This window comes from Pongo abelii, chromosome 11, assembly GCF_028885655.2.
Source record: "Pongo abelii isolate AG06213 chromosome 11, NHGRI_mPonAbe1-v2.0_pri, whole genome shotgun sequence".
Classification (NCBI taxonomy): Eukaryota; Metazoa; Chordata; class Mammalia; order Primates; family Hominidae; genus Pongo; species Pongo abelii.
The window spans coordinates 46,290,440-46,316,500 of record NC_071996.2 but is presented as its reverse complement, the minus strand read 5'-3'; the positions used below and the strand labels follow the sequence as shown (position 1 = coordinate 46,316,500).

Sequence of the window (26,061 nt, the reverse complement as noted above, 5' to 3'; positions counted from 1 at the left end):
TAGAAGTAATCATAAAAGAATCAGCTAAGGATTGACTCCTTAAACTAACAATAGTTCTTCCTTTCTAACCCAAGCAAGTCTAATACTGTGAAGTTGTATTTTTTTGGCCTCACTTTTATTATATTATGTGAATTTACTTATGGAAAATTCTCAACAATTATTTGAGATTAGTATTTCATGCTTTTAGAGAACCCTGATCATTATATTTTTAAATGCTGTTGAAAGACATTTTATAGCTATTCCCTCGTTACCAGTATAGAAATGAATATAAGAGTACAAATAGGGCAGTTGTGTAAGGTAGACATTATCCAGACTGACAGAAGAGATTTTCATTCCCATCCTATTTTTCATTTAATTTTATTTATAAATTGAATGGTATTCTCTGGTTTAAAAAGAGAGAGAGATGTTGTTCTTGCTTTTTGAGAGTGACTTGTAGTTTCTTAAGATTTTTCAGGTGATAGCTCCTGATTTTTTTGTTTTCCTCTTCAAGTTCTTCATCATTGACAAAACTTTTATAATCTTCTATTATTTGGAAGAGAGAAGAATTCTTAGAGTTCTGCCGGAAACTAATTCCAAACAATAATTAAGCTTACAATTCACACTCATTGCCCAGAAAAGCCATTTGTGGTGATCTTGATTATGTCAAGCTATATGTACCTGAACCACAGACAAGCTACTTTGTTTCCTTCAAGAAACTGGTCACCTTATAGTCCCCTTTTAATTTGAGCTTAAACTCTAGATTTGAATAAGGTGTTGCTCACTAGTTTTAATACTGCTCCAGAGTCCTTACTTTTTCCTTAAACATGAAAACTTAAATGTTTGTGATGTTCTAAGAACTTCTAAAAGCTCTCAACTGCACCAGCACAATTAAGGCAAATTCTCAGTCTCAGTCTCTCACTCTTTCTCTCTCTCCCTCCTCTGCCTTTCCCTCCCTTCCCTTTCTTCTTCCCTCTCTTCCTTCCTTCCCTCCTTCTTCACCTCCTCCCTCACTTTTATTTGGTCTGGCTTTCCTTTGATTTGTCTAAATAAAATAAAAGGAAAAAGCCTTTTAGCATCACAGATATGCTTTGACTGATTAAGATCAGTCAGAGGTTTTGTCCCTCTCTGCTACTCATTTGCAACCTGATTCTAGGTGATTTTCTTGGCCTCTATGTGATTCATCTGTAAACCTGGAAGAATATTTTTTTAAATGTCAGTTTACCCCTGAGGTACTGCTATAATGAAATAATGAATATAAACCTGTTGTAAATATGAAGCACTTTTTAAATTTCACATAATAGTAATGGCATTTATCTTTGTGTCTTCATCATTTAAAAGTAAAATGCACGGCAGAAACTCGTATGTACAGTGTTATGTGTCTTGTGTTTATATAAGTTAAAAGTTGGATGATGAACTTCCATCATCCAACTGTGAATGGTTGTCATTCATAACATAAACCAAGAAATATGTGTGCAGCAGAATATACCCATTTGCAGAAAACAGTAGCCTTCTTCTCTGGTTGGAAATACAACGACACTTTAAACCAATCAGAAACTGAGATTTCCTGAGGTGATGAAACTCAAGAACCATTTACTTGGTGGCTTTTTGAAATGTAATTGACGTAAGTGATGCAAATCTGCAATATAAATTTTCAGCATACTTTCATCTTTTAGCCATTAATGCTCTTCACTTCTTTCTCTTCTCTCCCTCCTCCTCGTTGCAGGGTGAAATCGCTCCGTTTTCTTGGGCAGCCCTACATGGTAAATTCAGGTCTCTGCTTACAACAGAACCTAGGGAAGATTTGTGACAGATGGGGCTAAGTCACAAACTTGCAGCCTAAGGCAGAATCTGAAGAACTTTCCAGAGTGTGCCCATATTTACCTGATCAGAGAGAAAAGAAAATCTGCAGAGGAAGCTGAGCCTGGCTGCTTGTCATAGCTGACACAGAGCCATCTGCCACAAACCTGTGGCGGCTTCAGATCTCCAATCCCTGCCACCACCCCAACTCAAATTAAATACAGATTCCTAGAGACGTTATGATGGTTACACATGTCCTCGGCATCACATGTAGGAGACTGTTCAAAAAAAATATGTGGCCTGTTGTATAACCGCACTCATGTATCCCATATGTGGTGCCACATTGAATTTCCGGTTGAATCCGTTTTTATCCTTTGTACTGGATGACATGGTGCCTGAATTCTTTCTTTTCGCCGACACGATGGCAGCCAAACTGCAGCTTCAAACGCTCACACTTGGCTGGGTTTCTACCTAGGTTGCCAGGTTATCATCGGAGCCTTCTTGTGTCCTCAAAGGGCCACGAGGCCTGAAAGGAGGATCAGAATGCTTTGGGACTAATTGGGCAGCCATCGCAGAATTGTTTGTGGGCAAAGGGCTGCTTTAGCACTTTTCTTTTAGCAAATTAATGACTCTCAGGCACAGGGGGTTTTAAGTGAAGGTATTAATAAGAGGTCTGGCAGGTATTCCCATGATTCACAGAGTTACATTTGCATTTAATTAATCTTAAAGTTGCAAGATAAACAGCTGTAATTCAGACAAACATGACAAACACAGTGAAGCCAACTATCCCATAAAATGAACACTGACATACTTGTTTTAATTTTTTTCCCAGCGTAAAAATAGAGAAATCAAAATACTCCTAATAAAACCAGCAATTTTGATAGAAATATTTCTCCAAAATACTTGCATCCACCTACAAATATAACCTTTTCAAGATAAATTGCTTATGATTCCAATAGTCAAACTGCTGTGTTTTTTGATGTAAAGATGTTTTGAATGGCTAGATGGTAAAATAAATTTTTAATAAAGTACCCACTGCAATTTTTAATTAGCATATTCATTTACGTATAGATGTATACATCTACCTATGTGTTTCTCACTGAACGTTTTCTTTGTGACAGAGACAACGAATACAATTGTTTCTTTTCCGGATGAACAAGGATCTGTTTTGCAAATGTTTGTAAGATATTATGACATTTCCAAGATTTTCTTTGCATTCTGGAAAGCAGGAGGTAAACATTTGTAGTCATTAAGGTAAAGTCTGTTGATAAACCATCTTCTGTTTACTGACAGGTAAATTGTAACTTTCCCTAGCTTTTGAAATGAGTAACTTCTATACACCACAGAGTGAGGCACAGCCAGGGAAAGGTGACTAGACAAGGGGCAAGCCAGGCTTTCTAGCTTCTGGAAGGATTGAGTGGCCCTAGCAGGCACCTAAGATAGAGAAAGCAATGATTCAGAAGTCCAGTAGGGCCCATTTGACAGGTAGCAAAATCGAAAACACGAAATAGATCAAGGTTAGGGAGCCAGACAAAGCCCTTGGGAGAGAGGCAGTATTGCAGATCAAAGAAAGCAGTTCAGAGTCTATGAGGCCTGGGAATTTAAAAGCAGGAAGAGTAAGAAGCAGAAACAAGAAGCTCCATCTGAACAGACGACTCTCTCCAACCTTTATGAGACTCACAGTGTGTGATGGGCCACCACAGCACCGGCTTCTAGACTTTTACAGGGAAGCCAGTGAACAAATTACCTCCTCACCCAGAAAACAAAGAGCTCAGGAACTATTTTGGAAGTTCCTTCCAGTCTAAGACTATGGAACTCAGAATCTAGCAGGTGTGTTCCTTTGGATAGCAAAACTAAAGATATAAATATGAATAAGAAATTCTTTGCCACTTCTCCTGGGCAAGGTTATACTTTATGCCGTCTACTGAGATAAACCAGACGAGTCAGTTTGCTTCTGTCAGTTGCTGTGTCACAGATGACATCTTCTCAAAATAATATTATCTCACATCCGGGAAATAGCGCTTCATTTACTGTGTTTTTCTATCCTGAAAATAAATGGGCTTACGCTTCATAGTGGCTAAGATACTCTACACACAACTAGTACCCATAGATCTTTTCTCACTGATAGGAAAAAAAAAAAAAAGCATTTAACACCTTTCAGAGAGTACATCTGAAACATTTACGTATTTTCCTGATTTAGGCAAATATAATATTGAAAGTTACCTGTATGTGGGCATTTTTTCTACACTCATAAACGCAAATCAAATTTTGCCGTTAGCTGTGGCCAACATTCCTTCCAGGACAAAAACTTACATTAGGCCGGGCGCGGTGGCGCACGCCTGGAATCCCAGCACTTTGGGAGGCCGAGGCGGGTGGATCATGAGGTCAGGAGATAGAGACCATCCTGGCTAACATGGTGAAACCCCATCTCTACTAAAAATACAAAAAAAATTAGCCAGGCGTGGTGGCAGGTGCCTGTAGTCCCAGCTACTGGGGAGGCTGAGGTAGGAGAATGGCGTGAACCCGGGAGGTGGAGCTTGCAGTGAGCAGAGATCGTGCCACTGCACTCCAGCCTGGGCGACAGAGCAAGACTCTGTCTCAAAAAATAAATAAATAAATAAATTTAAGATAAATTTTTAAAAACTTACATTAAAGGTGTCACTTATTTGCGTGATGCTGAGATTTGGAGTTTAAAGAAAAAACCTTATAAAGACTGTAATGTCAGAGTTGCTACTAGTTCACATAAGCAATAAAAAGTTTTGTAAATATGTAATTCTTAACATTTAAAAATATGTAGGAGGGAGTGTGTGTGTGTGTGTGTGTGTGTGCATGCGCGCATTCATGCTTCTCAACACCCATGACCTAGTGGAATGGAGTGTTATTAAATAAGTTAATCAGTATTTTGTTGAAATCTCAGCAGATAATTGGTACTACACGTTGACTCATTAATTCAGTTTCCCTTATAAACCACCCCCATCATTTATTGTTTTGAGTATGTTTGATGGAAAACTTAGTCTTTCTCTTTTTTTAACACTTGATTGTTTTTTCTTTTAAAATAAAGTCAATTTTAATTTTAAATGTCTTTAAAAGTCCATCCATTATCAAGACTTTGACACGGTGTCTTGAAATACAGCTTGCCCTAAACTTAATCTATGTTTCTGGCTAGGTGTTTCTATAACAAATATCAGGGCACCTGGTTCTTAACCTTCTCGTTTATACTGTGTTGATCGGAAATAGATGCAAATACCTTTTTAAAAATGCTCCTGGTTTAATAAGCATCCTTCAAATACAGTTAAGTTTAAATGTCCTGCTCCTGTTCTCAGTCCTTCAGACATCAATATGGCAGGCAGAATCCATAAGTCAATGGAAACTCTTAGCCACAGAGGGCTGCAGAGATTAATTTCAACACCTTGAAATGCATCTGGAAGCAAAGATTTCATTTTATATTGAAGGTGTTAATTATATTTGATATTTTTAAAAGTAAAATCTGTTTTTGAGAAAGCATCTGCTACCCAGAAATATTATGAGCCACGAAAGAAATTTCACTGAAGTCTCAAGATACTTTCTGTGGATGATAGAATCAGTTTTCAAATGATAGTCCATGCTGTCTTTTAATGCTGACATACACTGTGAGTCTTATTCTTCTATTGACTATTAACCCAACTGCCTTTCTTTTTCAGTGGAAAATTTGGGACTATTCAATATCAGATCTTATGTTTAACAATGAAGAGAGTATATTATAAACCACTGACTTGAACATGTTTCATTTTAAAATGTGAATTGTGATACAGACAACTAATGCTCCTATCCTACGCCCTCTCTTCAAAGCTATTCATTAAAATATAACTGGGGAAGTTTGAAAAACATGCGAGCAATTCTACATGCTGCTCAAAGATACAGACATGTGTGATTAAAGTACAGTATTACAGAAAACCTGGGAATTAACCAAACTTACAATAATGGTTATGTCAGAGGGGCCATGGTAGAGAAAAAAAGGACATAGAAGTAGGGAGAGGTGCATTCGTTGCATGATGAGAAGTCTGTTTCTTAAGCTGGGTCATGATACACAAAGGCTTCTTGCCACTCTTTGTGACATTTCACGTGTCTTCAGTGTATTTATTGCATATACCTTTTGATAGGAGATATAAATACTTTGGGAAGCATGCTACTAGTTTTGCTATCAGGCTGTCCTTAACATTTCTTGGTTTCCACAATTATTGGTTGAGTCAGAAAACCGCTTGCCTCAGACAGTGATAGAAACTACTCTACTGCCAATGTTGCTTGAGAAGACTTTCCTCTGCTTAACAGGAGCCAGGGGCTTCACTTCAACCCTCATGCTGTGGAGAAAGTCAGACTCAACTGGCCACAGGTTCCTGTTTCTTGGGGCCGCTGATCACCATTTCTAACAGATGCCTGTGGCATTGCAAACACAAGATGGAAAACGATAGCTCTAAATTCCCTTCTGAAGGGTAAGGAAAGGAAGATGAAGGCAGATGTTAAATGAGCCCAGTCTTTTTCATCTCAAAAAATTCAGAGCTGCCTGTTAGAGCACAAGAGCTCTCTGAGCTCCCAGCCACACTGCCCACTCCCCATAGTGTTGCCTCTCCCCTTTCCTCTTTAAGACGCAGGAGCGAATCGTGGTCTCTGTGCTTTCATTGCAATCTATCCCAGGGGAAGAGTTCTCCCTGGTATCTGTGGGATGCCCTCGCTGCATGTGAGGCACAAATGGCTTCAGGGACCAGGATCCTCACTCACTCTGCAGTCTATTTTTCTAAATTGGAATTTGGGATCGGTTTCTTCAGGTGTCCCACCATCATCTATCATTATCTGAGTTATTCTTTATCCTTTCCCAGCCCCAAGGAGAGGATCCTAATTGTTTTTATAAACTGATAGAAGGAATTGGTGATTCTTGGAAGACAATGTTAAATGGTTATATTACTTTCCTATTAGTTACTGCATTTAAATAGCAGACCTAAGGTGGGGTGCGAGAAGATGTGACTCCTAGGAATATTGGTATGACCTTTCTCAAGCAGTCCTTTAGATCTGAAAATTTAATGTCTTCAATATCATTTCACAGATGAGAAAATTAAGGCACATATAGTGACATATTTAGGAGCTGAAGTGTGTTACAGAAACAAAGTTTTTTTGTATAAGCCTTTCCCTACATGGGATGTTGTCGTTGTCACCTATGTGCCTTTCAGGAAGCACCAAGTGCAGTGTGCATGATTCAGTTGGACCCCTAGTTCCCTTCTATTTCCCTCTCCAGCTGGCAGGAGACAGCAAAGGACAGTGGAGGTGGTTATTTTGTGGCCCACATTTCTGCCGTTAAAAGGGACATAAGAGACTATGTAGTATGGCCAATTTTTTTTTTTTTTTTTTTTTTTTTTTTTTGAGAGGGAGTCTCCCTCTGTCGCCCAGGTTGGAGTGCAGTGGCACCATCTCGGCTGCCTGCAAGCTCCACCTCCCAGGTTCACACCATTCTCCTGCCTTAGCCTCCCGAGTTGCTGGGGCTACAGGTGCCCACCACCACACCGGGCTAATTTTTTGGTATTTTTAGTAGAGACGGGGTTTCACCGTGTTAGCTGGGATGGTCCCAATCTCCTGACCTCGTGATCCACCCGTCTCGGCCTCCCAAAGTGCTGGGATTACAGGTGTAAACCGCCACGCCCGGAATATGGCCATTATTTTAAGTGTGTTTATTATTGCTCTGGTTCTCCCTTTGGGAGGCATTCAGTGAGTATACCCCATCTGTCACAGGCCCCCACCACTCCCTATGGTCTTACACTCTGCTGAATTCATACATTTAGGTAACTTCCCTGGCCCTCCTGAGAGGCACTTACTTTTGTAACCTCCTGTATTTGAGATGTAGGAAACTGGGGCCTGAGGAGAAGTTGACTTGCCTTGGGTCCCACAGTGGTACAGGCAGATCTAGAACTCAGATTTTCCAGGGCTCTTTCAGTAGGCTGTGGTTGAGCAGTAGTCAGGACCACCTCTTCAAGAAGGGAAAGACATTTGTCTTCTCATCTCTTTCTCCTCTTTCTTCCTTCTGCCTCTCACTGTAAGAAGAAACGTGTTAATAAGTTGCTAATACCTTACTCTAGGTGTATTTCATGTTACACCAGCCAGTACTTGTATTCTCAATGACCATAAGGAGAGGAATGCAGAAGAATTGATTTCTGTACTAAAAGTTCAGACTCTGTGGCACTTGTGATATTTCTGGACAACTGACTCTTCTCTACTGCCTTTCGAATCATACAGTGACAAAGCTGCTCACCCATGTATGTATAAAGCTGACCCTTCATCAGAAAGGCGTCCCCAGTGTCTCCTCACACAGGGCGGAAGAGCAGAGGGAGCAGGTGGCAACGTGGCAGCACCTTGAACTGTGCATCACTGGGCCTGCTCCCCCTCATCCCAAAGCAATAACCCAGAAATTACATCCTGAGACTTACTTCCTCAGAAAGAAAAGGAAGGGGAGGGATAATTTAAAAAGGAGAAACTTCTAATATGGTATTAGACTGTAATTCATAGGGAAATTTATGCCTGAGATATGAATTTCTGAAAATAAGAGGCTTTTTTGGAAGGGAAACACTGACACATCCTTAATTATAGAGTAATAAATACCAATGGTATATTATCTTTCGATATTTCCTTACACAGATATCAAAGCATGCAGCTGTTTTTGAAAACTGATAATCAAGTACAATATAAGTATATTACATCTTGCACTTACAACACACCCTTCAACTAAGCAGCATCATGGAGCACTTAACGGTGAGAAACAGAGCTGCTCATAGTAGAAACCTAACTGAACAAATTAGCTTTGAATTGTAACTTAAGAATCGTAGTCAAACCAAAACGTCTGTCCTTGCCAGGAAAGGCATTCCAAAGGCAGAGAGCATGCCAAGTAAAAAGCCTTTGCTTCAGGATTATGGAGACAGTTCTGAAAAGCCAGCATAACTTAATGATCAATCAGAAAAATATAGAGCAGTAACTACACAACTGAAGGATGCATAAAAATTGTACAAAGCGTTAATAGTGGAATGGGGAGGTAGGATGGGATTTTACGAGCAAGTATTAAGCTCTTGGACAGCTTCATTTGTTGCCCTCAATCCACACAGCAGAAAGAAAGAGAAAGAGACAAACATGGTCAAAGAAAAGTATGTGGACAAATGTGGGGGGTAGAAAAGGAAATGAAGGTTAAGCAAGGCCAATATGATTCAGAATAAAAGGGAGGGAGGGAAATATAAGGAGCCAGCTGTAATTACTGAATGTTACATTAAGAAGAGCTGAAATTGAGAGGGGGAGGTCTTGAGTATTTTACTAAGTGGATTAATGTCCTCTTCCTCGGGTGTCTGAAGTTGCAGATTTTAATTTATTTGGTGCAGGGATTTATTACAGAATTCTTAATGGGTGGGGAGATAAACAGGGACAATTACAAACTCTTAAGAAGTACAAAAGAGGACCATATAATACTTTCTATAAATTTAACTGTAATAAACAGGGTTTCAAGCTATGGACAAAGGTAGTCAAAAAAAGCATTTAGTCCATGATAATAGGACTAAAAGGGAAATAAGAGGTATGTCCAAAAAACTTAAAGACCAAAACAAAGAAAGAAAAGCCCACATAGATGTGTGAAGCCAAGGATTTTGAATGACTTGGGAGCTAGTTTTATTGCCGCTCTCCTTTCTCCACCCATTTAAAAAAATAAATCATAACTCTGGCATTTAAAAACCTACTCATGAACATCATTTATTAATATAAACTTAATCCTGTGCTATTCTTTGGTGGGTGGTAAGAACATGAACTAACAACAACTGGACTAAAACGATGGCAACAGGATGATCCACTCAAACACAGGAAAGCTGTAAGAAAAAGAAAAACTCCTAATCTGCTCTTTTACCTTACTTATTTTACAGAAGGAGAAAGCCAAAAAGGGGAGAGCATGTGGCTAAACCACAGAAAGACTAGATGCCTAAAGGAAAAATTTTAAAGTTTTCCTAAATAGGTATTAGAAGGGGAAGGGGGATGTAAAGCTTGTGTGATTTACATCATTTTGTTAATCTGCTAATCTACTTCCCTGGAAGGTGAGAAAGAGTGTTGTCTGCCTTCTACAATTGAAGAGACTAGGGCAGAAACTGAATTATGTTCTTATCCCTTTGTATACCTGGCTGTCATCTGGCTGGCAACTAGTCCACAAACTATTGGTTCAGGCATTTGCCTGGCAATAATGTTAGCCATCATTTAAATTGTTAAATATGGATCAGAAGATCTTTAAGAATTACTGATATGCAGCTATTAATACTGGATGTAAATAATATTATTTGGGGTGTGGGTAAATCATTTGACTGGAACCACGTTAAAAAAAAAAGGACTTGAAAATTTTGTTTTTGAAATGCTGTTGGGGAGATGGCACTGATGAAAAAATATAATTGAAAATGGAAAAAAACATCATCTACAAAGAGTAAGATGGGTAAAAATGACTAAGCAAATTGTCACCTTCGACCTGATGCTTCATTGTATCAGAAGAAAGTAAACAGATTGCTAACAAAGAGACAACCCCTTCTAATTTCCAAAACTGGCCCAGCAACAAGAGGGAGAAGAGTGCACTGCGTGGTGGCTCAGGGTGATCCTTTAATTTAAGTGTTAAAAATGAGGGCACAGACCTAGAGGTTTTTAATGGTCCGCGGGTGGACTTTAGATTCTGAACACCCCTCCACCTTCTATGGAGAATTCGGGACACGGTGGAGTTTAACCAGTATCTTAAATCCCAGGGACAGGGTGGAGATTGCTTTGTGATCCTGATTAATTAAAAGGAAAGAAATCAAAGCAGACATCTCTCCTTTTTCCATTTGAGCCGCAGAGCCATGGAGGGGAACTTGTGCTCTCTGGTGCTTGCAGCTATGTTCCCTGGCTTTCATCGGCTTGGCTTTTCCCCTTGTATTTCTAATGCTGTGATACCAGGCCAATAAAATCGAATCTACAAAATTGCAAAACAAAATTGTGTGTATGTGTGTGTGTATTAGAATTTTACTGAAGATAACTGCAACACTTTAAGCACAAAATTTTTAACTTAAAATGTATGAGTAATGAAGTTTTAAGAAGCAAAATGTGCTCAAGCGGAGTATTTGTAGTCCCTTTTTTGTAAGAGGTTCCCCAGACCTCTGGGTGCATCAGCAAACTGTCCTCCTACACGATGGAGCGTGCAGCTGCGATTTGGCCCCGGGCACCACCTATCCAGAGTCACTACCTAATGCATTTTACATTTGCACACATTGTCAAGGGGTGGGGGGCAGCTAAGAAGGGGCCTTCCCCCCAACCCCCAGCGTTCTGTTTCCTTTTGTCGCGGCCGTCAGCTGACACGTGGAAAATGTGGTGTACGGTTTTGTTTGCCTTTAATCTGTAATTAAGGATCCCTTGTCTGGGGCTTGCTACCTCTTTTCTTTCTGCCTCCCTGCCGCTCGGGTCTTCCGCTCTCGGTCACGTCTTGCCTGGCGTACCGCAGCCTGGGGGCTCGGGGTCGCTGGGCGGAGAAGCAGGCAGTAGGGAGGCAGGGGGCGCAGGGACCTCCGCGGAGCCCGGCGCTCGCCTGCCGAGAGAGAGCGCACGCCCCGGCACGCCGGCCCCGGCTCGCACGAGCCTCCGACCAGCCAGTGCCTTGCGTCGGGGCAGCTGCGCCCGCGTTGCCCAGAGCGGGTCGCCTTGCCGCGCGTCCGTTCCCTCCACACCGCGGCGCCTGAGCGGCCAGCGAGCCCGAGCTTCGGTCTGCGGCGGCGCCCGCCCTCGACGCCTAGCTCAGTCTCGTCCAGAGCGGTGGGGGGAGTTTTCTGCACCTTTCAGGCGCGGGAACATGTCGAGGGACGGGGAAGGACGTTGAGGTCACGAAGTCATCACCCACTCCTCTCGGCTGCCTGGGCGCTGCGGGAGCGCAGAGCCAGAGCACGAGGGGCTCGTCCCAGGGCGCGGGCCCCACCAGCCCCCGGCGGTCCCACCCGCGCGCACTCCCTCGCACACCCGCGCTGGCACGCGCACCCACCCTGGCGCGCGAACACCCTGCCACGCGCGCGCTGTCACGCACACACACCGGCACGCACCCGCCACGCGCGCGCCGACACTCCCAGGCTGGCATAGGCACACGCGCTGGGGACCCACTCCTTCCCGGGTTTGGCTGCGCCGGGTTCGCGTGCTCTCTCTCGGGCACCCCCGGGAAGGGAGCGCAGCTCGGTGGGCCGGCACCCTGTGCTTTATGCGTCTGAGGATTTCATTGAACTCGATTCCCTGAGTCGGCCAGGCTCAGTCCTCAGCGAGGGAATACGATGAAGACGCACTAAGCAAAACCAGAAACACCGATGCCTACTACCTTTTTAAAAAACATAACTTGCCCTCAGCAATCCCGGGAAGGGGAGTGGGGATGGGCACGGAGACTCTCCGAAAGGGATTTTATCTACACACTTTAGAATAACTCCTGTCTCTGGTATGTTCGGATACGTGATTTAAATCTCACCCCCCGGACGCTTTCTTTTTCACTTCACACCTGTATATTGAAATACAAACCTCATTTCTCCTCCTCACCACCAACTGGTTATTTAGGAGGAGTGGAGAAGAGGAGTTAAGCAATATTGGGGCAGGGGAATGTTTAGAAGCATTACATTGATTTGTCACTCATTTGCTCTGATTAACTTTTTGAAAACATGTGAAGATATTCCTATTTTGAAGCTTGTATTTTGTTAAAAGCCTCCTTCACACTGCCGTGATTTATCATTATTTATCTGAGTATACACATGTATGTATAGGAGAAAAGGAATGCTGATCCTTCCTGATTTCAGCAGTGCCGTTTTCCTTTCTATCCATGTGGTTTTAGCATAATTTTCTCCCTCTTTCTCACCAATAGAGATATTATAGTGTGCAAAAGCAGGGCACACCTGTGACCAAATATAAGAAACATTAGCCTGGAGTGTTTGCGAATACTCCTTGTCATCTGTCGCTCAAGATTTCCCCCCTCAGATGTGAAATATTCCCCAAACTGGTTTAAAGGTGTGAGCGGGTGGGGTGGGTTAACACGTGAGAGCAGTCCAAAAGTAAAGCGAGGTTGGGAGAGGGTGGCCTACAAAAACCTACTCTTGGAAGGCTGAACAAGAACGCATGGGAAGTGCATTAAGAAGAGACTGCAAACAATGATAATCAGGGCTTTCAAAAATCATAAAACGGATTGAAATAACTGATTCATTATTTATTCATCACAGCGCAACTTTGCAAATCTGAGAATAGTGTTTGGAAACCAAGTGCCTTCTATTTAGTACATCAAATCAGCAGATGGGTCTCCCTTCCAAACTGCGGCTAAAGGGTTAAAGCTATAATTTTAGAAAAGAATCTCAGGAAATGACACTCAGATCTAATATATTTCCTTTTCTTTCTGGCAATAATATCCCCCAAAGAATATATATATACTTATTGATATCATGATAATGTTTCTCATTCTGAGTACAAGTGTCAGACTGATTCCCGTTTGTGTAAGTGTTTTTAAAACTGCGAGGACACTTTCGCTACTCTGAAAGCTGACGAGCCAATGAAGGGGAGCTTCTTTTAACTCCATAATAGCAGGTTACATAGTAAATGAACACTGATGGTCAAATAGCCAATTATGGTATAAATATCCGTTGTTTACAGAGAGGTGTTAAATGAGCCTTGGAGTACAAGGGATTAGGCCGATCTATGCTACAATTTGTTCTTCAACCCATTATGTCTTCCCTTTAAAAGGCCAGTGCCATTGTAGGTAGTATGCACACAGAACATACTTCTCTATGTTGATTTTAGTTTGCTTTATTTCGATGCACACTGTTGTTTACTTTTTAAAATTTAAATAAATGTCAGCATTGTATAATTTCTATGTTAACAAAGCAGTGAGCAAAATCCCTTGTATGTTTATAAAATATTATTGTTTAATTCACATAGTTTAGAAATTCCAAATGTTGAGAATAGGAAGGAGGCCAAATACCATCTGTTTATAACTATGATGCATCGTAATATGTGTACTTTTAAAAGGAGTTTGGTCAATCATGCCACTATTTTATCTGCTCGGAATATGTTGGAGATTTAAAATGTAATTTACAGGATTACTTTTAGTGCGTTGCATCCAACTGTGAGTTGTAAAGAAATCGGTCTCTTCTGTTTTTCTCAAATTAATCATGTAACAGCCCCAATTAATGGGGGCTGTTAAACGTGTCACTTTTTGCTTAGCTCCAGAATTCTTCTAACTTTGGCTCGGTCCACCTTCTTGATGCTGATAAAAACTCCAAGGACAAATGAAACAAAACACTCCTAGCTGTGTCCTTCTGCCAGGAGATAGTCACTAAGAATGGGAGGCAGGATATGGTAGCTAATAATTAGCTAACATCAGCGCTGAGAAATTACCTGTGAAATACCCTTTGGTACTGAATTGAAAAACATTTGACATTCCCTGTTTTAAAATAGTATTTTCTTGTCCCTGAGACTTATGATTTAACTTACCTTTTATTTCAAAGGCATCTAATTGCATACCATGTAACAAAGGGAGTATACTTACTTGCAATAGATGAACAGGTTTTTGTTTTTGATTTTAGTTACAAACTCAAGTTATTCAGTTAGGAGCTCTCCCTTGCTTTGCAAATCAAGGAATCTCAGCAACTGGGCCTTCAATTCCAGGCAGCCACAGTTTTGAATCCAGAGGTGGTTTTAGAGTGTCACACCATGGGGTCTCTTTTTGAAGAAGGAGGAAGTGAAGATGAGCTCAGATGTCTTGAAAAAGGTTTGAAAGCTGTGATAAAAACATTTATTACCAAATGATGGTTGCTTGATTGATTTTTTAGCAAGGTAGAATCAGTAAAAAGCTACATCTTGAAATGCTTTTATAAACACATGCAGAAATATGAAAACAAACTCCCAATAAACTGGGCATGTTCTGGATGTTTTACTTCTCAGTTGAGTGTTCAATGAAAAAATGGTGCTGTATAAAGTGGTTTCTCTGTACTATTTAGCAATATCTGTTTTCTCAAACATTCTAGTTTTAGCAGCTTCATCTAAAATTGTACCAACCTAGATTATGTACTCATACATAATTAAGAACATTAAGAATACCTTCTCTAAGTAAACAAACTGACCCATTATATATTTTTTTTTTCAGTCTAAATGTTATATTTTGAAAGTCTGTTTGTTTTCTTTCTGGTCAGATTTTTTTCCCCAAAAAATGAATCCATTGGATTTTATGTTATCAAGATATGCTTAAGCTTGTTTTTCTTTCGGTTACAATAAGAAAATGCCAGACTCCTTTATCCTACATAATTGCTCAAGTGTGTACAGAGTATAAGAGTGAATCCAAAAAATAATAATAATGTTAGGGATAAAGAGGAAGGAGATTGGAGAAAGTGGAGGGGGAAGGGAGGTAAGAATAGCAGAAGATAGAACTGGGATAAAAGAGGTTTATCAGACAAAGCTTTCCAAATTGCTTGGAGGGGATAAGACATAATCATTACAAGCATCATCATTTCCAAATAAAACCTAGATTTTTGCATTCAGATATGAAACAGCTAGGGGAAACTTTTAAGTAAACCTTTTTGATACATGTGAACTAGTTTTTTCATTCAAGCCCGGCATTCTTAAGAGAAGCAAGTACTAAAAGATATCCATATTCCCATCGTGGGAGACAGAGAAGAAATAGAGGCATTTTCTGTGTTTAAGGCATTTACAATATAGAAATAAGCCATAAATGCATAAAATGAACAAGACTATGTATAATGCACTCTTATATTTTGCCTATTGTAAGTGCAAAAATAATGATGATTTTAAATGGGGGAATTATTCAGACATGCTTTCCTACTGATACTTTATCTAGCAGTTCATTTCTAGGCAAGTTAAACAAGGCTTAAAATGAATAAACTCTTCAGAACTCCTCTAGTCTAATAAATTGCAGTAGATAATCAAGATTGAAATTGGCATGTAGGTGTGCATATCATGTTCCCTTTAGAACCGACTTAGAGCCATAGCAGTGACCCACAGTGTGCACGTAAGTCATTGCTATAGTCACGTTATCTTGACAGCCAAATCATTTTATAAAATACACTTTAATAAGTCACTATTGAGCCCTGAAGTAAAACCATATAACTTAACCATTACTGAGTGGGCATTTATAGGTATTATATTTAAATCAGATAAAAGATAAAAGAAAAGAATTAAGAATAAGAAAAATGTATGGGAAACTATTTGCTTCTTGCGATTAATCTAAAGCATGCCAGAAGTATCTTTTCATTTTGCTTTTTATGAAGAATTATTGACCCTAAGAAAAGTCATTTGAGGACTGCAAGTAAACAAACAATAAAAACAACAACAAGAAAAATATTGCTTTTTTAAGGAGAGAATACAGACAGTAGTAAACTCATGCATTTTAAACATTAAGAAGAAAAGACATAAAATTTAATACACACAATAAATAATAAATATTCTTCAGTTTCATCTGATGGCTAATGAAGGGAAAAGCTCATGTGGAAAATTTGGAAAGAGATGAATGTAACAAGGTAATTAACTCTTTGCTCCTTTAGCCGTAGAAAAGAGAGAGTAGAGTAAGATTTCTTTTAAGTTTAGATCTGCAGCAACCACAGAGATCAAATCGGCCTCTACAAAATAAATAAAAGGATTCCCACTAGCTCCCCAACTCAAGCTCCAGTCTCGTTGGCCCCCCACCCCCCCGACCTTGGTGCCCCAAAAATCTCAGGCCCTGGAGTCTTTGCTCTCTGATGGAATGCTTGCCTCTACTCAGAGATCAGCAGCAGCTGGGTTCTTGCCTCGTTCTCTTGGACCTTCTACTGATGGAATCTGCCATCTGGTATTCACTCCATTATACTTGGGTAGCTCTTTATAATTTAAGATGCACTTCTTCATCTGTCCTCTGATTTAGTCTTTAGAATGCCCTTGTGACATAGATAAACCATAGCTTTCGTCATAAATGTCAGAAGGAGCAACTCAAAATCATACTGCTAGGACATTGCAGAACTGGGACTAGATGTGATAGCACATGACACCCAGTGTGCTTCTTCCCCTTAGACTGGGTTTCATACTTTGCTCTTCATTTGAATTGTGAGTATGTGAATACATTACAATTACCGTCTTTGTATTGGGTGGGGAGAAGAAAGAAAAGAGGAAGAGCTGAAGGGAAAAAGAAAGGAAAGAAAATAAATCTCTTCGGGCTTTTCTGTGAAGTGGAGAAGAATAAGTCTTAAGTTTTTAAATAACTCCCTCTCTGCTTACCAAGATTAGTCAGGAGGGAAGCACTTCCTAAAATTTGTAACCAGTAAAGGAAAAATGAATTCCAAAGCTATCATGGAGCAGTGTGCTTTAACAGATAGAAATCCAAAGTCGATAATCCATTGCCAGAGCTCCTTAATGGATTCTGGGATATGCATGAGTTGACCACAAGCTGGATTTGGAATAAAAGGTGAAGAACAACTCTGCTTAAGAAATGAATAGGGCCGGGTGCAGTGGCTCACGCCTGTAATCCCAGCACTTTGGGAGGCCGAGGGGGGCGGATCACGAGGTCAGGAGATCGAGACCATCCTGGCTAACACAGTGAAACCCTGTCTCTACTAAAAATACAAAAAAATTAGCCGGGCGCGGTGGCAGGCGCCTGTAGTCCCAGCTATTCGGGAGGCTGAGGCAGGAGAATGGCGTGAACCCGGGAGGCGGAGCTTGCAGTGAGCAGACATCGCGCCACTGCGCTCCAGCCTGGGCGACAGAGCGAGACTCCGTCTCAAAAAAAAAAAAAAAGAAAAGAAAAGAAAAAGAAATGAATAGGAATTTGGGAAGACTGTAGAAAAAAATACCTTGTAGAGAGCAAAAGAAAATGGTCACAGAGTAGAAGGACATAAGCAAGGACTTAAAAGTCACATATCCAGCAGCAACCCGTAGTGGGATAGAATGGATTATTACATTCTTTTTATTCACGGGATGGATTACACTCTGTTTTAAGCTTGTGGCCCAATGTCATCTCTACCTGTGATCCCAAGCTTCCACTGAAAGCTGGCTACACTAAAACTCGCTTGCTTTAGTTCCACATTTGGGGAACGAAGGTACAGGGAGGGTGGACAAAGGTGACACTGTGGAAGAAATGATTTAAAATAAAGACAAGGCCAAATGTGGTGGCTGACTCCTGTAATCCCAGCACTTTCAGAGGCCAGGGTGGGAGGATCACTTGAGGCCAGAAGTTTGAGACCAGCCTGGGCAACATAGTGAGACCCTTAAAAATTAGCTGTGGTGGCACATGCCTGTCATTCCAGCTACTTGGGAGGCTGAAGTGGGAGGATCACTTGAGTCCAGGAATTCAAGATTGCAGTGAGCTATGATTGCACCACTGCATTCTAGCCAAGGCAACAGAGCAAGACCCTATCTCTAAAAAATGAAATATAGTAAAGACAGAGAATGTTATGGAAGTGGAAAATAGGGACAGGAGATAATTAAGAGAAATGGAAGCCCTCTGAGGATGAACGCTAAGTCACAAGGAAACCCATAATGCAGGAGGTCTTGGAGAAAACCAGGCAGCTGGTTGTTGATGTTGTGGACACTTGGACATTTTTGGCTATTCAACATCTACCTATCCTTCTGTCAGAATCTGAAATTCTATGTGAGAAAATAATTATTTCTTTTTTTTTTTTTTTTTTTTTTTTGAGAGAGTCTCGCTCTGTAGCCCAGACTGGAGTGCAGTGGAGGGATCTCAGCTCACTGCAAGCTCCGCCTCCTGGGTTCACGCCATTCTCCTGCCTCAGCCTCCCGAGTAGCTGGGACTACAGGCACCTGCCACTGAGGCGCCTGACTAATTTTTTGTATTTTTAGTAGAGACGGGGTTTCACCGTGTTAGCCAGGATGGTCTCGATCTCCCTACCTGGTGATCCACCCACCTCGGCCTCCCAAAGTGCTGGGATTACAGGTGTGAGCCACCGCGCTGGGTGCCTGGCCCTGGAAATAATTATTTCTTACTGATATTATCAGTCCTGGAAATGGAATCTTGCCTTGAAGAGAGGAACAAAAAGACAACGTCTGTATACCAGTCCTTCCTGCATGGAGGAACCCACTCAGACTATTTCCACCAAAAGATGGCGGGTGGGGTCTGTTTCCTAACCTACGCAGCTGCTGGGGTTTCTGCCAGTCCCAAGCTCAAAAGTCCAGCCTCCCTCCCTTTGATATTGTTCTCTATCCACTAGGATTCTGTCAGGTGCAGAAAACTGAAGGCCCTGGCTCAACTGACTTGTTCAGCAAGGAAAAATTATTTCAGATAGCAAGAAGGATGAACGTAGAGTGGCTACATCTTTCCGTTCTCTCATCCTGACATGTTAGCCTTTCTTCAGCTGACCCCTTATGGTCACAAGAAGGCTGCAGCAATCCAGCCATCACATCCTCACCACATATCTATTTCCAGATGCAGGAGAGGGTTTTTTTGTTTTTGTTTTTGTTTTCTTGTCTCTCTTTCTGCAGTCAAGAAGAGTTTGCCAGAAGCCCACTAAGAGAATCCCCGACATAACCTCATTGCATCATATATGCGTAAACTGGCAGGGGGAATGGGAATTGGATCTATCAATTAGACCCTAACCCTGAGCCATACAGGGGTAGAGGGATGAATAGACCATGAAAAAAATTAGAATGAAGTTCACAAAGACAAAAGAGAAGAAATGACTATTTGGTAGCTAATCCACACTGCAACTTCCCCCAATAAATACATTCGTGTCTAGTTTAGTCAGATTGAGTTTTTGTTGTTTGCAAATAATCCAAATGAATATCCTCAGTTATGGCTACTACTGAGATTCTGAGATTGTTTAAATTTTAGATAACTTTTGATAAATAGAGATATAATTTGCTTTTACTGTCAAAGTTATTTTTTACTTTTATTTATTCATTTAATGTATGTGAAAAGATGACTTGGGTTTTAGAAATATTATTTTTTTACTCTTCTAGATGCCCAGCATATATTGGCCATAACAAATTTTTTCAATAATAAGTTTCTAAATATGTTTAATGTCTTACTTTGACATTTATTCATGTGTTCCTTTTTTGTTCATTCTGTAATTCATATAGTCATTAACTTCTTGTTTGTTTATTCAAAAATTATTATTAGGAACCTGATATGTATGTGGAAGACATTGGATTAGAAAGAAAAAAAATTTTAAAACATTTGTAGAACCTCAAATGAAGGTACATTTATTTTCACTTTGTAACATTTTTAAAAGGGGAGCAATGGGACAAAAATGAGGAACCTGTGGATGTTCCCAGCCTTCTCTTCTTGCTAACAAATTTCCCTGCTTTGCCTGCTTGGTTTTCTCCATTCTTTTTGTTCTGAGGTGAGTCTTGCCTTGACAGACAAGTTCTTTTTGGGCTTTAGGGATGAGAATAGGAAGGAAAGGGAGAAAGAACAAAAGTTCAAAAGATTAAATTTGGAGGAGGAGGTTATCTTGACGTGAGAGTGGAATTTGAAGACAGATATAAAGGAGAAGCAGCAGCTGCTGTGTGTGAACCACTAGATGGGGGAGGCAGAGGGGGATTTTTAAGAATAGCTATGGACTCTGTGCCCTTCATAGTGTTCAAGAAAATAAATGAAGAACTTGAGTCACTTTGAAATTATTTTTAGTTGCTGCACTGTGGTGGGGTTTTTTTTATTTGTTGTTTTAATCATGATGTTGTTCATATGGGTTATTACTTTGTAGTATCCAGGGCTCTATTGGATTGCAAGTGACAGAAATTAACTCACACTATTCAGGCATTAAATTTGGCTTATGTGTTGAAAAGTCCTAGGAGATGATCTTTGGGAATACGAGGACCCAGTGCTCAAGCACCATACTCTCTGTCCCTTTCTCTCTCACCCTTTCTGTCTCTCTCTCCCTTTCTCTCTGTCCAGTTTTCTCTCTCTCTCCATTTTTCTCTCTCTCTCCCTTTCTCTGTCTCTCCATCTCTCTCTCTCTCTCCTTTTCTCTCTCTCTCCCTTTTTTCTCTCTCTCCCTTTTTTCTCTCTCTCCCTTTCTCTCTCTCTCTCTCTCCTTCTCCCCCGCTACTTTCCCTCCCTCTCCCTCCCTCCTTCTCTCTCCTTTCTCCCCTCCTCTATATTGATTTCTTTCTCTAGAAGGCTATGTTGATGTGGTAGGAAAGTTAACTTGTGTGTATTACCTATGATTCTTACAGCCTCAGAAAAGAGAACCTTTCACATCCAGCATCCAAATCAGACCCTGGCAAAAGGGCATTTATTCACCCTGCTCGGGTCACTTTCTTACTCTTGTGGTGGGGGATTAGGGAAACTAAGGAAGGCATAATTTCAGATGACCACTTCAGTGTTACACTGGAATGGATCCTTCAATCCAGGTTAAAAGAAACTTTCCAGCTGTAGGCAGAGGAATAAGTTGTGCTGTAGTTCACATTGTATCTCTTGTTAAACAAGTCTCTCTTCTTCACTGAGTTATTTCCACTACTATCACCATATGGGGTTGAATTTTAACTTAAATATAGATCTCTAGTGGTCTTTTTAAATGTCTTCCAAAGGACTAGACTCCAAGGTAGCTTTGAAATGAAAGTTATTGGATATACAGAAAAAAAAAAACATGGGAATAGAGCTGCAAACAAAGTCACAATAAGTGAAGCAAATATTCTCCCCTTGGAAAAATGATGGACTTAAATTTAAGCCTCATCTAGAAACACTCAAGTCCTTTGCAGACTTCCTAAGAAGGGAAGATGCTTAGTAGGAGATAAATCTTTTGTTAATGAGACATGCTCAAAATAATTCCCTGTTACATACCAAACAGTACAATTAGAGACATTGAAAAGAGATTGTAGAGTTTCTAAACTACAGAGGTTGGTATGACCACTTAGTGCATTGTGGACTATAGTTCAGGTGTCAAGTATCTGTTAAAAACTAGTTGTTGATTTCTATGAAAAGTTTTCAATTTCCAGGGATAAGAGAGTCAGTTATGGTGGGGGCCGGGGGACATGTCTGAGTTTAACCAGATTGGGAGTGCAAGTAGAACCCTGGTATTCTTTCATATGCCTAAAATATACGTATTGGTTCTGAGGTGTTAAAGAGGTCAAGGTCATAAGCCTTGGTTCTAGGAAGGACAGGTCACTAGGATGATGTGCATAACTGTTGATGATCAAAAGTGCCTAAGAAGATACCTGAAGCTCTGTAAGACTTTGCTCAGACTATGGAAGAAAGTGGTATATCGTATAGTAAACGTAATTGAATAATCTATTGTAAGTAAACAAAATAAAAAATTGTGTACATACTGTTTACTATAGTTATAGTAGAGTGAATGATTGTTCCTTATTCCTCCTTGTTCTAGAATTGTGCGTTTTACGTTTATGGCCATTTCCATGTGACTTTGTGCTTCCTCTAGAGAAAGCATAGTACTTTCCCAGTCCATTACGTCAGGCATGACCGTGGACTTGCTGTAACCTTTGGAACTGGGTTGAAGGACAGTGTTCCTGTTCCAAGCTGAGGCCTTAACAGGCACTACAAGTCTCTTCAACTTCTATCATCCATCGTGATAATACCATAGCCTAGGTAGCTACTGGCCCGTGGAAAATTTGAAGATACATGAACCCAACCTAAATCCAACTCAGCCTGGAGCCCAGAGCTGGGAACCTGAAGTTGAGTTTTGTATAAGCAAACTGCAGCATCTCACAGATCTGTGAGGGAGGCATTAATGCTTGCTGTTTTAAGCTACTAAATTTTGGGGTGGTTTTTTATGTAGCATTATTGTAGCAATAGCTGACTGAGAGACTAGTATTTTTTCCCTCTCCCTGTAAGTGTTTTGAAATTGATGGTATATCTAACAATTCACAGCATTGTAGGATGAAGGAGATTCAGTAATTACATGGGTAATCATTTAATTAGAATTATGAGAAGTGGTATGAGAGGGGGCAAAAAACACAAAACACAGAGATGTAACCCAATCTGAGAGTCAGGAAAGGTTTTTCTGAGGAAGTAACGTTGAAGCTGAGATCTAGCCTTTGGCTAAACAAGGTTGGAGGATGGGGAGCATTCTTTCTGAAGGGAGCAGTTTTTGCAAAGCCCTTGAGACCAAAAAAAGAGCTCACTGTATACTGAGAAGTATCCGGAAAGCAGAGAGAAATCAGACAAATGACGGAAGAGAAGTTGATGAGGCTCAGTTTCACTCTGTGTGACAGGCTGAACTGTGTCGCCCCATAGATTCACATGTTGAAGCCCTACCTCCTGCACCTTGGAATGTGACTATTTGGAGATAAGGCCTGCAGAGAGGTAATTAAGGTAAAATGAGGTCATGTGGGTAAGCCTAAATCCAAGACTGGTGTCTTTATAGGAAGAGGAGATTAGGACACCCAGAGGAAAGACCTTGTGAAGACACAGAGAGAAGACAGCCATTCAAAAGGAGAAAGGCCTCAGAAGACATCAGCCCTGCCAACACCTTGATCTTGGGCTTCTAGCTTCCAGAACTATAAAAAATCAATTTGTTGTCTAAGGCACCCAGTCTGTAGTATTTTGCTAGGGAAGCTCTCAGAAACTAATAAACACAGTATGCCTGGGTCTAAGTGTGGTGCCCATACGTAGTAGAAAGTGAATTGACCGGATTTAGATATCAGGAAGATTTCTCTAGCTGCAATAGAAATGGGTTGGAAAGGGGGAGCAGGAGGAGGTTGTCACAGTAGTCCAGGGGAACATGATGGTGTCTTAGACCAAGGTGGGGCAGTGGAGATGGAGACAAGTGGATTGGTTGAAGATAGATACATTCAGTAGATAAATCAACCAGGCTTGGTGATTGATTAGACAAGGAAGGTGAAGAGGCCATCAAGATGACATTCTGGTTTGTAAAACAGGAGACATGGAGTAGGACCAGATTTGGGAAGAGGCTCACCAGTTTGGTTTGGGACAAATTGTGTTTGAAGCAACTTCCAGTTATGGGATTATAGTGGTCTAGATACCCTGAGTATTCTCCCACTACTAATGCTAGAATGCTAGATACAATAAAATAAATAATCTTAATAGCTGAGTTTGGAAGAAAGAGAAATCATCAGAGTTGCCAAAAGGAAGAGAGAACTGAGAACCTGAACAGCAGTTGCATAAGCTCACATGGCAGGAGTATGGCTGGCTTGGGCTTGGGAGGTTGTTATGGTCTCAGAAATCTAGAGGTTTTCGGCCGGGTGCGGTGGCTCATGCCTGTAATCCCAGCACTTTGGGAGGCCGAGGCCGGTGGATCATGAGGTCAGGAGATCAAGACCATCCTGGCTAACACGGTGAAACCCCGTATCTACTAAAAACACACAAAAAATTTACTGTGCGTGGTGGTGGGCGCCTGTAGTCCCAGCTACTCAGGAGGCTGAGGCAGGAGAACCCAGGAGGTGGAGTTTGCAGTGAGCCGAGATCACGCCACTGCACTCCAGCCTGGGCTACACAGGCACACTCCATCTCAAAAAATAAATAAATAAATATATCTAGAGGTTTTCATTCATTTTCAAACTCACAGAGACAGAAGACAAGGCCTTGGAAATTCTGGAGGGAGGTGGGGTGGGATGTTGAGCCTGAACCTCTTATGTAAATCCAGAATCATTTAAGGGCTATCCCTTCAGTGAATTGGTAAGATTAAAATAATATATACACAAGCACAAACAGAAAACAAGGAAGCTTGTCTACCTAGGTCTTGGTAGAGAGTGGAAAATAAGCCTTTCCAGAGAATTTGTAATCACAGACGTGTACCTCCTACGAGCTCGGTGTCCAGATTTCATGCCCCGAAAAATCCCATGTTCAGATGTCAACGGTTTCCCAGCAGAAGCAAACGGAGAACAAATCTGGTGTGATAAAACATCATCCCAGGCCACACATGATTCCTCCAGATGAAGCCTATTAAAGATGAGCTCACCATTCAAAATTAAAAAACACACAGGGAAACAAGCCACCTTGAGAGACTTAGAAAAGAGTAAAAACAGCAGAATCATACCCCCAAGGAATTTGAGATAATAGAACTACCAAAGGTGGATTATAAGATACCTAAAGTTTAAAATGATTAAAACTGGAGAGAAATAAAAAGTATTAAAAAATAAGATGCAGATAGATTTGAAAAAGAATCAATTAGAAATTCTAGAAAGGTAAAATAAAGCTTTTGAAGTACATTAAATGGTTTTAAGGGCATATTAGATACAGCTTAGAGGAAATTCATAAACTAGAAAATAAATCTAAGGTTATTAAAACATACATATATAAAGACATATATACACACACACAAACTATATGTACATATAAGGCATCTAGTCTATCCAATGTGTATATAAATTTCTTTCTAAATACATACATACACAAATATATACATAAAGTTTAGAATAAAGAAATTTCTGAATAGGAATTTCACAAAGACTCTGTAGAGGGAATTAGAGAAATTTTGCATATCAAAGCAGATTACCTTTGAATGAATAATAATAAGATTGACAAGAGACTTCTTAATAGCAACATACTAGAAAAAATAAAATAACATCTGCAAAATGTTGAGAGAAAGTAGCTACCAATCAACAGTTCTATATCTATATATTTTATATCCTATGCCTATGTTATTCAAGAATTAGATACAATACAAATATTAATTTCCAGATAATAAATGAGAAGCTATGATTCACAGAACTTTGTTGAAAACCAAGTCAGAATGTTCTTCAATAGAAAGAAATTGAATCCAGAAAAGAATAATGTAAAAGAAGCAATAGTGACAAAATAAAATAGCAAATAAGTAGATAAATCTAAGCAAGTATTTCTGAATAAAAACAAAATGGAACATTTTTTAACTTTACAGTAGTTTTTTCTGAGGGGAGGAAGGCAAAACTGGGCAGGTCAACCCTATGAGTAATGTTTTATTTCTTAAGTTGAAGGGTGAAACAGAGGCTATGATTCTATAACTCTTTATTTCTTTTTGTCTTAAATATACTATAAGAAATTTAGAAATAAATAAATGACTTTTTTTTTAAAGTTCAGTGGATACAAAGGTCTGAAAGACAGTAACATTTAAGACAGGTAGGGGATAATCAGACTTCAAGTGTCTTTATATTCTTGTATTGTTTAGATGAAGGGTAGACATATTCATTAACTCTAAGCCTTACAAAGCTAGGGTAAAAGAACAGAAATAAAATGTTATTTCCAAACAAGAAGAAATTAAGAAAAAAACTTAATTGGCCCCCAAATGAACAAGAAAGCAGGAAACATAAGGGCAGCAAGTAGAAACACAAAATATAATGGTGGAGATAAGTCCAAATACACAAAGCATTACAATAAATTAA

At 40.2% G+C, this 26,061-nt stretch overlaps 2 protein-coding genes across 3 annotated transcripts in view; both read left to right on the top strand.

Annotated features, from left to right (window-relative positions):
• The window catches only part of GTDC1 (glycosyltransferase like domain containing 1), a gene marked incomplete at its 5' end in the record, with an annotated part of 284,050 nt that extends 281,226 nt beyond the window's left edge, over nucleotides 1–2,824 (top strand). Inside the window, 1 exon segment of the mRNA NM_001133298.1 lies at nucleotides 1,703–2,824.
• LOC134759345 (glycosyltransferase-like domain-containing protein 1) overlaps nucleotides 1–2,824 on the top strand; it is a 190,449-nt gene extending 187,625 nt beyond the window's left edge. For both annotated transcript variants that reach the window (XM_063712772.1, XM_063712771.1), the window contains one exon: nucleotides 1,703–2,824. In XM_063712772.1, coding sequence (XP_063568842.1) covers nucleotides 1,703–1,786 — 84 coding nt within the window. In that variant the 3' untranslated portion in view covers nucleotides 1,787–2,824. The remainder of the gene's footprint in view (nucleotides 1–1,702) is intronic.
• Nucleotides 2,825–26,061: the final 23,237 nt, after the last annotated feature.